The following is a 14,343-nucleotide window of genomic DNA, read 5'->3' on the forward strand; positions in this document are numbered from 1 at the left end:
CCACGGTGAATCAGAGATCGGGTATATCAAACCTGCATCAAGTAGTTTGATGACCTCTTTCTTCACAACCTCCTGCATGTTGGGGTTCAAACGCCTCTGATGTTGTACTACAGGTCTAAAGTCCTCCTCCATCTTATGGGTACCGGTGCAGACATCAATCAAGGCTCTCGCAGTGGCTAGGAATGGGCGACCCAAGATAAGTGGAACGTTTTTATCTTCATCCATGTCCAGAATCACGAAATCGATAGGAAAAACAAACTTGTCGATTTTCACCAGCATATTCTCAACTATGCCTCAAGGGTACTTCACTGAACGGTCGGCTAGCTGAATGCTCATACGAGTTGGCTTGGGCTCTCCCAAGTCTAGCTTAGCAAAAACCGCATATGGCATGAGGTTTATGCTAGCTCCAAGATCAGCCAACGCATTGCTGACCGACAAACTACCGATCAAACACGGGATAGTGAAACTCCCAGGATCATTCATCTTCTTCGGTAGTTTGTTCTGAAAAACCGCTGAACACTCTTCATTCAAGGTCACTTGCGAAAGCTCCTCAAGTTTCTTTTTGTTGGATAGGATATCCTTCAGAAACTTGGTATACTTAGGCATTTGAGCAAGTGCCTCGACAAATGGTAAATTTATATGAAGTTGCTTAAAAAGCTCGAGGAATTTACCATAGTGTTCTTCCATTTTCTGCTTCTTCAACCTCCCCGAATATGGAACGGGAGGGACATACTCTCTCACTGGCTCCTTGGGTCGTGCGGTACTTGCTGGGACTCGCCTCTGTTGCACCTCACCCGGAGACTCAGCCTCAATCTCCTCATCAACCTCCTCGTCATCGACTGGCTTTTCTGAAACAGCCGGAGGGATGGCTTGAGCGGTCTTGCCGCTTCTCAACGTGATTGCCTTTGCTGTAGCATTTGGATTTGGCTCTGTGTTGCTCGGAAGGCCCCCCTGTTGTCTCGCTGACAACATCTTGGCAATCTGGCCAACTTGGTTCTCAATGGCCTGCATGGAAGCCTTTTGGCTTTTCAACTCACTCTCGTGCCTCGTGAAACGACCGTCATATTCCCTAAAACGCTTCTCATTCTCCGCTTTTTGAGTGTTTTGACCAGCTAAGATTTGACTAAGCATATCATGCACACTAGGATCACTAGAAGGAGGCGGCTGCTGAGGACGAGGTGGACCATATGCTCCATGGGTCGGAGCTGTGGGACGTAGAGCAAATCCTGGTGGATGCTGGTTAGAAGCATCGGGCTTCCAACTAAAGTTTGGATGATTCTTCCACCCCGGATTATAAGTATTGCTGTAGGGATTGTTTTGAGGACGGTATTGGTTTCCCATGAAATCAACATGCTCGTGTGACATCTCTGTGACAACTCGTAATTCGGACCTACTTTGTGTAACGTATGTGAATGATATGTGATTATGTGAACTTTATGATTAATGAAATATGTGAATGTGTGTGTATATTGAACGGCCCGAACCGCACAACACGAATTGACCGCACAAGCCCATTTGGGCCACACCTTGTAATCGGACACCATAGGGCAGCCGAGTCGGGCTCGGCCCACTCCCCTTATACGCAAACAAACACTCTCTAGGGACTTGTTTTCTCATTTGTTGCAAAACATAACACACACAAGTCACAAAACCCTAGTGCTCTCTCTCTCTCGTTTTTCCTTGGAACCGGACGGTAGCCCCACCCGAAACCAACCATCTCGAGCAATCTAGGCTTCTCGGTTTTTCTGGTTAGTGTTACTTCTTGATTGCTTGCTATGTTTAATGTCATGTTACGAACTAGGGTTCATGCTAGTGATGCTACTATGTGTTGGTTTAGAACTAAGTGATGTGTGGTGATGTCTTTATAAATCGGATTGCATGATTAGAACCGAATGGATATGTATAATCGGCTGTGATGATGATGAATTGTGATTATGTGTTAGGTTGCATGATTAGTCCATAATTGATTAACCACATGAATAGATATTATGACTATGCAAACCGGTAATCGATTATTTGATGATGAGTATGAACAGGTTGAATGTGATATGAAACTGTAAATTTCTGTGTTTGATCTGAAATCCGAAACTGCCTGAGTGTTAGCTTGAATCACGGAATTAATTGACTAAAATTATGGAAAGTTGTTACATGCTCTGTTGCGACACAGATTGCGAGTCGATACCTTCAGTCTCGACTCGAGACCTCACACCGACACACAGCAGCACCAGTCGAGACCGAGGTTGCGAGTCCAGTTGCGACTCGAGATCAAACAGTCTCGACCGGACCATGACAAACCGAGACCAGTTTCATTACGACCCGAGAACATCTCTGTTGCGACTCGAAACCTCCTTCGTTGCGACTCGAGATCTCAACACCAATATGACTCGAGACCGATAGTCTCGACTCGAGACCGACAATACTTGTTATTGGACCTGCGCTGTTACAGCCCAACTGTTTGGGCCAAATACTTAGAATTGTTATCTGTTTTCTATTGGATTGCTGATACGTTTATGTGATTTGCCATGATCATACTTGATACAATACGTGTAGAACATACGTGCTATATACGAACCTGACTTGTATAATAACCATGATAGGACGTGGTTGACCACTTACTAGCTTACCTGTACTTTCTGTGTATCTGCCGAGCAACCCAAGGTGAGTTCACACAAGCCAAGGCATGGGGTTCCCAGGGTGGGAATGGGGATTTAATGATTTACTGTACATACATAGATGATAGAACCTACTGCTAGACTAGTAACACTTATTGAACGATCTTCGCACACCTGCCAAGGGTTGGCCGCGATATTATGACTGACTTCGCACACCTGCCTTAGGAAGGCCGCGAACTGAAATCTGCTAATCTTCGCACACCTGCCTGGTAGGCCGCGATACAAACAAACCTAGTCTAGAATACTCGGGAGGAACATCCCCTAATACATTCGCACACCTGCCTGGGAGGCCGCGATACGAACTAAACGATACACGACTTAGCAAACGAACAAAACGCTACGCACACTATACTATTACTGAACCGTTAACTGTGAACTCGCTCAACTAGTTGTTGATTATCTGCTGCATGCCTTGCAGGACCTTAGGTACATTATGGAGCTTGCACAGGGAGGAGCAGGTCGTTGTGGGATACGGATCGTGAACGATATTTGAACTTATAACTTATTTTGGGTTTTCATTATTATGCTTCCGCTACTTAAATAATGTTTGGTTATGAACATCAGTCATGTCACGATGAAACACATTTTCTACTTTTACACTTAAATGCTATGTTTGATATGATTGATGGCTTGATCCTGGTCATGTCACGCCTCCAAGCGGTGGTACTCCGCGTGTGGGATTTTGGGGGTGTGACAGATTGGTATCAGAGCCATTGGTTATAGAGAACTAGGTTTTAATATGGGAAAACGTTTTATTAAAACCAGACTATAACCAGAACAGTGCTCTCAACGATCCACAACGACGCTTCGCTCCACGTGCAAGACTCGACATCCTAGGTAATAAGGTTATGTTTATTACCTGCATGCTAGAACTATATAGAACTTTGCTCGTATTATGCTTAGATACACATGACTATATTACATGAGAATACCTACGTGCTTACGCTTTTCTGTCATCGCCCTACTCGCGAACCATTCTCACTTACGCTACCTTTACAATGAAGATCATGTCTGGACGAATTAACATGACTCAAGCCCAGCTAGAGGCTCTCGTTCAAGCTCAAGTTGCTGCGGCACTTGCAGCCGCACAAGCAGGAGGTCAACCAGCGCAGCAGCAAGTTTGCACCTTTAAGAACTTCATGGACTGTCGTCCAAGTACTTTCAGCGGCACAGAGGGGGCAGTGGGACTCCTCCACTGGTTTGAAAAGCTCGAGTCTGTGTTCGAGATGTGTGAATGCCCTGAGGCTCGCAGGGTGAAATACGCCACTGGCATGCTAGAAGGAATAGCACTAACTTGGTGGAACGCCCAAGTTCAGATCTTAGGGTTGGCAGCTGCTAACGCCACCCCATGGAACGATTTCAAGGAACTTAACAAACGTGAGTACTGCACAAGGGATGATATTCACAAGTTGGAGAATGAGTTTTATCACTTGAAGATGACGGGGTCAGAGATAGAAGCTTACACGAAGCGATCGAACGAACTGGCTATTTTGTGTCCTACCATGGTAGACCCTCCCATCAAACGCATCGAGTTGTATCTCAAGGGTCTAGCCTCAGAAATCCAAAGCCATGTGATGGCAGCGAATCTCAACAATATCCAAGACATTCAGCGTCTTGCGCATCGGCTCACAGATCAAGCAGTAGAACAGAATAAGCTGCCTAAACGCGTCAATGCTACTACTACTGCTACTACTACTCCAGCTGCTACTCCTGCTACCCTCAGCGACAATAAACGGAAGTGGGATGGGGACTCGAGCAAGGGATCAGCTTCGGTCCAGTCCCAAACACAGCAGCGTAGAACCAACGACTACCAGAGTCCGAATCAGCAATCATCAGGTAGTCAGGGGCAGGGTGGATATCGGGGAATTCACCCATGGTGCAATCGATGCCACAAACACCATAGTGGAAGGTGCCGCAGGGAAAGATGTCAAGGATGCCTAAAGCCGGGTCATGAGGCTAAGGATTGTAGAAGCTCACGGCCAGCTAATCAGAATCAGCAATTTCCGCCACCAGCTCCTCAGGACCCACAGGAGCAGCAGCCACAGCGTGGAAACCGGGGATGTTTCCAGTGTGGGGCTGAAGGTCATTACAAACGCGATTGTCCTCAGTTGAACCAGCACCAGAACCGCAACAACAACAACCAGGGCAACGGGCACAACAACGGTGGGAATAACAACAATAATGGCAACGAAGCTAGGGGACGCGCTTTTGTGCTAGGTCGAGGTGACGCAGTGAACGATCCCAACGTAGTTATGGGTAAGTTTCTCCTCGACGATATTTATGTTACTGTTTTATTTGATTCGGGTGCGGATACAAGTTATATTTCTGTGAAAGCCAGTAAATTGTTAAAACGTACATCAACACCCCTAAACACCAAACACGTCGTAGAACTAGCTAATGATAAGAGTTTAGAAGCCACGCAAATAGTCAGGGGTTGTAGTATTGTCTTTGCCGGTCAAGCTTTCTCCATCGACCTTATTCCCATAGTCTTGGGAAGTTTTGATATCGTTATTGGGATGGATTGGTTATCCCAGCATCAGGCTGAAATCTTATGCAGTGAGAAGATCATTCGCATTCCCCGTACTGGTCAAGAACCTCTCGAAGTTCAAGGCGACAAGAATGGTGCTGTGGTTGGCATCATCTCTTTCTTGAAGGCTCAGAAGTGTCTGCGGAAGGGTCACACCGCAATCTTGGCACTCGTTTCAGATGCATCAGTGAAGGAAAAGAAACTGGAGGATATTCTAGTAGTACGCGACTACCCTCAGGTGTTTCCTGAAGATTTACCTGGTTTACCTCCTCACCGTCAAGTCGAATTTCAAATCGAGCTCGCTCCAGGAGCAGCACCCATAGCTCGCGCACCATATCGTTTAGCTCCATCAGAATTGGAGGAACTGTCAAAGCAGCTACAAGAGCTCTTGGAAAAGGGCTTCATTCGTCCAAGCTCTTCGCCTTGGGGAGCTCCAGTATTGTTCGTGAGAAAGAAAGACGGTACGTTCAGAAGGTGCATCGACTACCGTGAACTCAACAAGGTGACGGTGAAGAAACGTTATCCTCTTCCACGCATAGACGACTTATTCGACCAGTTGCAAGGGTCGTGTTACTACTCCAAGATCGACTTGAGGTCCGGATATCATCAGCTGAGAGTCCGGGATGAGGACGTCTCCAAGACAGCCTTTAGAATGTGACAACTCGAGTTTTCGAGATTTCGCTTTTGCATTTATTGTACCTTAACCGTTTAATTGTTTACTTATATGACTTGTTTGATTGTGCGACTTGTAATTGTACGCAACTAAATCTCTTTATGTGAAGATGATTAATTACTATGCTAGGAACTGTTAAACGCTCCATGTGTCGCCAAAATTAAACTAAGTGATTAATTGAATTGAGCTGCAAATGTAGTTGATACACTTGGGCCACGAACATGTTTAGTACACACATATCGGACCGCACTTGGGCACCTCGACACACACCCCCGGCTCACACTTGATGCCTTAAAGCCCAGCCCACCCTTTTAGTGATTTGTACCCGGCCTCAAACAAAACAGATAAATGGGTTCGGTGGCCCCTTGTCCCGATTTAATATATATACTTATGTATGGTTCCACGCACAGGTATTTACACAAGAACTAGAAACCCTAGAAGCTTTGAAACCGTCGGCAGATCTTATTTTTCATCTCGAAGTCCCTACCAACTTCATCTTGATTTTCGTGCGGTCGTGATTGATTAACTGTGAGCATATACTTAGCATACCGAGCAAACCAAGGTGAGTTCACACTCCTACTAAGGCATGGGATTCCCGGGTCGTGGGAATGGGTTAAGGGTTTCAATTGACTTATAACGTACAAACGCTTTTCCTAGACTATCACCTATCATGGTCCTCAGATGTCAGGACGGTTCCGTAGGTTGGGATAACACCTACGTGGTTCCGTAGGTTGGATAACACCTACGTGGTCATATGCCATTACTGCCTCGGATGTCAGGCACGCACGTAAAACCTACGTGTACGCATTACTTATTTCTTCCGTAGGTTTGGATAACACCTACGTGGTCACATGCCAATTACTATCCTCGATACAAAGGATACGCACGTAAAACCTACGTGTACGCATTATTTACTTCTATCCTCGGTTGTGAAGGATACGTGCGTAAAACCTACGCACACCCCATACGCACTACTGTTCTCGGACGAAGAACAGGGATAATACGAATAGTCTAGTGGTCACATAACATGGGAAGCCCCCACCTATATAACTTACTATTGGCCCAGTAGAGCCACCCGTTACTTACTGTTACGCATTTACTTACTGTGAACTCGCTCAACTAGTTTGTTGATCATTCTGTTACATGCCTTGCAGATCGTTAGGTACTTGGAGCTTGCACTGGAGAAGCGGGTCGTTGTGGACAAGGATCGTGGATTCTATGTTGAACTATTATGACATTTTAAACTATTAATTATGGTTGGATTATTTACTATGCTTCCGCTACATTTTGAAACTGTGGTTATGTTTTGGAAACACCTTTCATATGGAATTGGTTTGGATTATAATGCATATACTTTTACTTTACACAATGTTCTGTATGATTGGTGGCTTGATCCTGGTCAGTCACGCTCCCAAACGGTGATACTCCGCAGGTGGATTTTGGGGGTGTGACAGATTGGTATCACCGTTTGGGAGTATCACCTGCGGAGTATCACCGTTTGGGAGCGTGACTGACCAGCATTCAAGCCGCTCCATTTGAGGCATTGTACGGACGTAAATGCCGGTCACCTCTCTGTTGGGCAGAGGTGGGGGATAGTCAAATTACGGGTCCAGATATTGTAGTGGACGCCACAGAAAAGATTGCACAGATACGACAACGCATGGCGGCAGCACGCGACCGTCAGAAAGCCTACGCGGACAAGCGTAGAAAGCCATTGGAATTTCAGGTCGGGGACCGGGTTTTATTGAAAGTCTCACCCTGGAAGGGTGTGGTACGTTTTGGCAAACGAGGAAAACTAAATCCGCGGTACGTCGGACCATTCGAAATCTTAGAAAAGATTGGCAAAGTAGCCTACAGATTAAACCTACCAGCTGAACTCGGTGCAGTTCACAATGTATTTCACGTGTCGAATCTGAAGAAATGCCTATCAGATGAGACCCTTATAGTTCCTTTTAAGGAGCTCACTATCGACGAGCGGTTGCAGTTCGTCGAGGAACCAGTTGAAATCACGGACCGGGATGTTAAGGTCCTCAAACACAAGAGAATCCCTCTTGTTCGAGTTCGTTGGAACTCCCGACGTGGCCCAGAGTACACCTGGGAACGCGAAGACCAAATGAAAGAAAAGTACCCCCAGTTATTCGAAACCAATGCATCCACTACTGAGGCTGAAGCTACTACTACTGAATTTCGGGACGAAATTCCAAATCAACGGGGGGATGATGTGACACCCCAGGGAAACCAGTAAACGATGTAACTTATCTAGCTTCCTCAGTGAGTGCGTACCAAATTTCGGGACGAAATTTCTTTTTAGTTGGGGATAATGTGACAACTCGAGTTTTCGAGATTTCGCTTTTGCATTTATTGTACCTTAACCGTTTAATTGTTTACTTATATGACTTGTTTGATTGTGCGACTTGTAATTGTACGCAACTAAATCTCTTTATGTGAAGATGATTAATTACTATGCTAGGAACTGTTAAACGCTCCATGTGTCGCCAAAATTAAACTAAGTGATTAATTGAATTGAGCTGCAAATGTAGTTGATACACTTGGGCCACGAACATGTTTAGTACACACATATCGGACCGCACTTGGGCACCTCGACACACACCCCCGGCTCACACTTGATGCCTTAAAGCCCAGCCCACCCTTTTAGTGATTTGTACCCGGCCTCAAACAAAACAGATAAATGGGTTCGGTGGCCCCTTGTCCCGATTTAATATATATACTTATGTATGGTTCCACGCACAGGTATTTACACAAGAACTAGAAACCCTAGAAGCTTTGAAACCGTCGGCAGATCTTATTTTTCATCTCGAAGTCCCTACCAACTTCATCTTGATTTTCGTGCGGTCGTGATTGATTAACTGTGAGCATATACTTAGCATACCGAGCAAACCAAGGTGAGTTCACACTCCTACTAAGGCATGGGATTCCCGGGTCGTGGGAATGGGTTAAGGGTTTCAATTGACTTATAACGTACAAACGCTTTTCCTAGACTATCACCTATCATGGTCCTCAGATGTCAGGACGGTTCCGTAGGTTGGGATAACACCTACGTGGTTCCGTAGGTTGGATAACACCTACGTGGTCATATGCCATTACTGCCTCGGATGTCAGGCACGCACGTAAAACCTACGTGTACGCATTACTTATTTCTTCCGTAGGTTTGGATAACACCTACGTGGTCACATGCCAATTACTATCCTCGATACAAAGGATACGCACGTAAAACCTACGTGTACGCATTATTTACTTCTATCCTCGGTTGTGAAGGATACGTGCGTAAAACCTACGCACACCCCATACGCACTACTGTTCTCGGACGAAGAACAGGGATAATACGAATAGTCTAGTGGTCACATAACATGGGAAGCCCCCACCTGTATAACTTACTATTGGCCCAGTAGAGCCACCCGTTACTTACTGTTACGCATTTACTTACTGTGAACTCGCTCAACTAGTTTGTTGATCATTCTGTTACATGCCTTGCAGATCGTTAGGTACTTGGAGCTTGCACTGGAGAAGCGGGTCGTTGTGGACAAGGATCGTGGATTCTATGTTGAACTATTATGACATTTTAAACTATTAATTATGGTTGGATTATTTACTATGCTTCCGCTACATTTTGAAACTGTGGTTATGTTTTGGAAACACCTTTCATATGGAATTGGTTTGGATTATAATGCATATACTTTTACTTTACACAATGTTCTGTATGATTGGTGGCTTGATCCTGGTCAGTCACGCTCCCAAACGGTGATACTCCGCAGGTGGATTTTGGGGGTGTGACATAGAACTCGCTACGGCCACTACGAGTTTCTTGTCATGCCGTTCGGGTTAACGAACGCACCTGCCGTATTTATGGACCTTATGAACAGGGTGTGCAAACCCTATCTTGACAAGTTCGTAATTGTCTTCATCGACGACATCCTGATCTACTCCAAGAGTCAGGAGGAACACGAGCAGCATCTACGCCTTATTCTGGAACTCCTTCGGAAGGAACAGCTGTACGCTAAGTTTTCGAAATGCGACTTCTGGCTTCGTGAAGTCCACTTTCTAGGCCACGTAGTTAACAAGGATGGGATCCATGTCGATCCATCCAAGGTAGACTCGATCAGAAACTGGCCTACACCACGTACGCCAACGGAAATACGCCAATTCTTGGGTTTGGCGGGTTACTACAAACGGTTTATTAAAGACTTTTCAAAGATTGCTCAGCCGCTTACACTACTGACACAGAAGGGTGTCACCTACCATTGGGGCAACACGCAGGAAACTGCTTTTCAGCACTTAAAGGATAGACTTTGCAGTGCACCTATCCTCTCATTGCCAGAGGGCACGGACGATTTTGTAGTATACTGTGATGCATCCATCCAGGGTTTGGGATGTGTGTTAATGCAGCGCGACAAGGTCATTGCTTACGCTTCGCGTCAACTTAAGATACATGAACGAAATTACACGACGCACGATTTAGAGCTGGGAGCTGTTGTTTTTGCGCTCAAGATATGGCGACACTACCTGTACGGTACCAAGTGCACAATTTACACCGATCACAGGAGTCTCGAGCATATCTTGTGACACCTGTGTCACCACCACCATCAAACAAATACCAAGCCAATGAAATTTTTGCATTTCATACTTGGGATTTGTAAAAATATGTGTATCGTTTGCACATATCAACTCTTGTTCGATTTCGGGCCTTAAATCGCTTTCTGGAAGGTTATACGCAATGATGAAACAATGGTTAACCGGGCAGGGTTAACACACTGGTCTCATCAAGAAGGGTTAATCACTTCCTCTCGAGGATCGCTGGCTGGATCACCGGTGGTTGATCTCCTGCACAAGGAAACAAGCCGTGACTCGTAACAAGGAGGATGGGGTGGGGGGTGCTCCTTGTTACACTCTCCGGCGTGAGAATCAGTAGTTTGCTTGGGAAGCAAAGCAAGATAGTAGTAGTAGTGAGAGAGTTGTGAAGAGATACCTCAAACCTGGTTTGGGGTTGGTATTTATAGCCGAGGAGTGAAGGAGGATGATGATGGATGGACTGACGACGTGCTGCACCTTTGCAGGTGTGTCAGGCTTGTCGGTTGTGGAGGTTACGCCACGTCAGTCCATTGCTTACGTAGCTCTGACAGGTAACTGCCATTGGTGCCACTTGCACTGTGGTGTCAGTCCCACTTGTTGAGTGCATAGGACGCGGTGCAAGCCGCGTCGCTACATGCGGTAACGTCTGAAGTTACCGCGTCTCCTACTTGTGATCAAGGAATACGCGAGATGCGGTGCTAGCCGCATCGTCGTCCGCGGAGACTATTTGCCTGCATCCCTTGTCGTGACGAAAATGCCCATATGGTGCGGTGCCAGCCGCACCGTTATGTTCATCTTCTTCTATGCCTAAGGTAAGGCTTTCTTGTATTGATAGAAGTGTTCACTGGATGCGGTGCGAGGCCGCATCGCTGTGAATACTTCCGTTTTCATACACCAGATGCGACTAAACGCAATCAGTTTAACGCGACGTACATTCCGGAACTGTGACGAAAGCCAAACATACCCTAAATATCCCTTCCATAACTTAGAAATAAGTTTCGAAGGATTCGGTATGGCGAAAACATGTTTATTTAAACTAAAGAACTAATTGCGACAAAACTGCGAAGCGAACGTTGGTGACCGCCCGGATAATATTTAAATCCCAAAAATATTATGTTATGACTAAAAATATATTTTAATCAGGTCTGTGTTGAAAAATAAATTGAAACGCCTAAAAACGTTATTTTTCAAGTGTAAGCTCGTAACGCGTGTTTCCGCGCGACACAGTGCTTATACTGCAAAACGCGGACAACGCAGCCAGTCTCAGCAACTGAAATTTATTTCAGTAATATTTTTGGCGAGTCTATTTTTATAGAAAAATAAAAATAATTTAGAACGCCATAAACCGGGATTTAAACGCTAGATAAAATACCCGGTATCTAGTTAAACACCTGTTTTTATCTAATATACCAACAAAATTACACTTAACCCCCCCCCCCCTCTCAAGTTTACGGTCATATCTATGATGTCCCCACCAAGATTTCTAAAATCCTACAAAGATCTATAATGATATTACTTAGATTTAATTTGATTTTGTCTAGATATTATAAGATATGGAAGATTGAGTTAGATCTTGTATGGATAATAAATATAACACTCCACCTCCTTCAAACCACATTCATCACTCAACCCTAACTCTCTCTCCTCCTTCAATCGTCCCCCATCTCTCTCTCTCTACCTTCAAATCTTCAAGACTTGTTCTTCATTCAAAGCTTTGAAGGTGATCCATGGAGGTTGCAAGTTGAAGGGCATTCAAAGGAGCTTTGTTCTAGTCTTGTTCATCATCTTTCTCACCATCATCTTCACTAGAATTTCTACCCTAGCCTTGTGCTAGTAGTAAGTCCATTCATACTCTTGTCTCACTTCGATTCTTGTTCGATTGTTGATTGTTTTTCACACACAAAAACTCAAACAGCTTGCTGAGTTGGATTTCCAGCCAACTTCAACAGGCTGTAACGGGGTCATTTTAAGTCGAAAAACGGAATTTCTAAAGCCTAAAATGAGTGTTTTGGAATAACTAAGCAAATGGAACTGAAATCATAATTTTTCGAGATCGTTTACTATTTTTAAAAGGTTATTTTTGGACAGCAGCTCAAGCTGCATTTTTATTGCAGAAAAAGTATGACATTTTCGGAGTCACAACTTAAAACCTGAATAAAATCAACCCATGAAATTTTTACAGTAGATGGACACCGTTGTCAGGACGACCCTCCAACTGGAATTTCGTCAAACGGACTTACGGTTGATTTTTAATGAATATTTCCGTAAACTGCGATCAGAATGGTAACAAATCTGATTGCAGTCGAGAAAGTGATTTTTTATAAAATATGGGTAACAAATTGGACTTTGATATTTTTACACAATAAATTTTGGAACATATGTCATATTCTGTAAAAATTTGGAGATTTTTAGAAAAGGTTAACTATTTTATAAAAATCCTCGAAAACAGTCCGGTTTCGAGTTATAAAGCTGAAATGAAGTATGCAACGTTTTGTTTGTCGATATGTCGATTTGGTGATTGAAAATGAACTATTGGTTTTATATAAAAGAAAATGATATGCTATTAAAGCATGGACACCTCTATTTACAGAGGATACCCTACCGAAATTTTCCGAGAATCCGAACACTTAGTAAAATATTAGAGAAAGTAGGTACGAAATAGTTGTCTAACTATTTTTCTAATATCGATAGTTAAGTTAAAATAATTATTATTGTTTTAACAAAATAATACCTAAGTAACGCAAATCAAAACACTAAACTCCAAGCCAAGGCACGACCCGCTCGTCTAATAGACATTAGTACGTTGTAGGTTGTCGTGTAGCGGACAGGGTTTGAGATTCGATTCAAGACGCACTACTGTGAGTACATAGTCCCCTCTTTTACTGTTTTCCAAACATTTTGGGGTGAAACACATGTGCCTACTTGTTACTTTCATGATTTCATGCTTTTATATCATATACTTGCTATGTTCATTAATACATCGATTTACATGACATTTTATGCTACGTATGTTCGTTTAGCGCATACTTAGTACATTGTTTTACATGACATCTTCATGCTATGTATGTTCATCATACTTAGTGCATTTGTTTTACATGACATTTCACGCTATGTATGTTCATCATACTCAGTGCATTTATTTTACATGACATTTTCACGCTATGTATGTTCATCATACTTAGTGCACTTGTTTTACATGACATTTCACGCTATGTATGTTCATCATACTTAGTGCATTTATTTTACATGACATTTTCACGCTATGTATGTTCATCATACTTAGTGCATTGTTTTCACATGCTTACATTTTGGGTATGACATTTGGATTGTTTAAGTGGGACCATATACATTCATTAACATTAGCTACGCCGCTCGTTAGTAGGTAATGGTACCATAGGAATTGACAACTCCCGTTCCTGACATCCTGGGTATGTTTGGATGGAAGGAATGACCGAATTCGATTAAAAACATTTAGACAGATAGACCTTTAATTTGTTTAAAGGTTTATCACCACAGTCGCAAGGCTTGGATGTATGCATTTTCACAATACCGCATAAATGTCCGTATTCAGTATAGCATGCATTTCCACAAAACATAACATTGATTTAAACCACGTCTTACTTCAATACATTGTTTTGTGCATTTTTACCTATGGTTTAGTTAATACATATATCACTTGCCATACATGACATTTTGTTTACACATTACATGACTGACATTTGACACATACATTTCATAAACACTCTGACATAAACATTTTGACATGGTTTTCACAAAGACATTTGACAAATGGTTTAGACATAGGCAATTTACATTGGTGGTTTGTTTGGGTAAGTGATTTGAGTAACGAGACGTGTGTAATGTGATACAAGCATGGTGGATAC

At 43.6% G+C, this 14,343-nt stretch overlaps 1 protein-coding gene across 1 annotated transcript; it reads right to left on the reverse strand.

The window, feature by feature from the left end:
• Window positions 1-294: 294 nt before the first annotated feature.
• LOC110924690 lies at window positions 295-1,365 on the reverse strand. Its single transcript, XM_022168684.1, has one exon. The coding sequence runs from the start codon at window positions 1,363-1,365 to the stop codon at window positions 295-297; it is 1,071 nt and encodes a 356-aa protein (XP_022024376.1).
• Window positions 1,366-14,343: the final 12,978 nt, after the last annotated feature.

This window comes from Helianthus annuus, chromosome 17 (assembly GCF_002127325.2).
Source record: "Helianthus annuus cultivar XRQ/B chromosome 17, HanXRQr2.0-SUNRISE, whole genome shotgun sequence".
Taxonomy (NCBI): domain Eukaryota; kingdom Viridiplantae; phylum Streptophyta; class Magnoliopsida; order Asterales; family Asteraceae; genus Helianthus; species Helianthus annuus.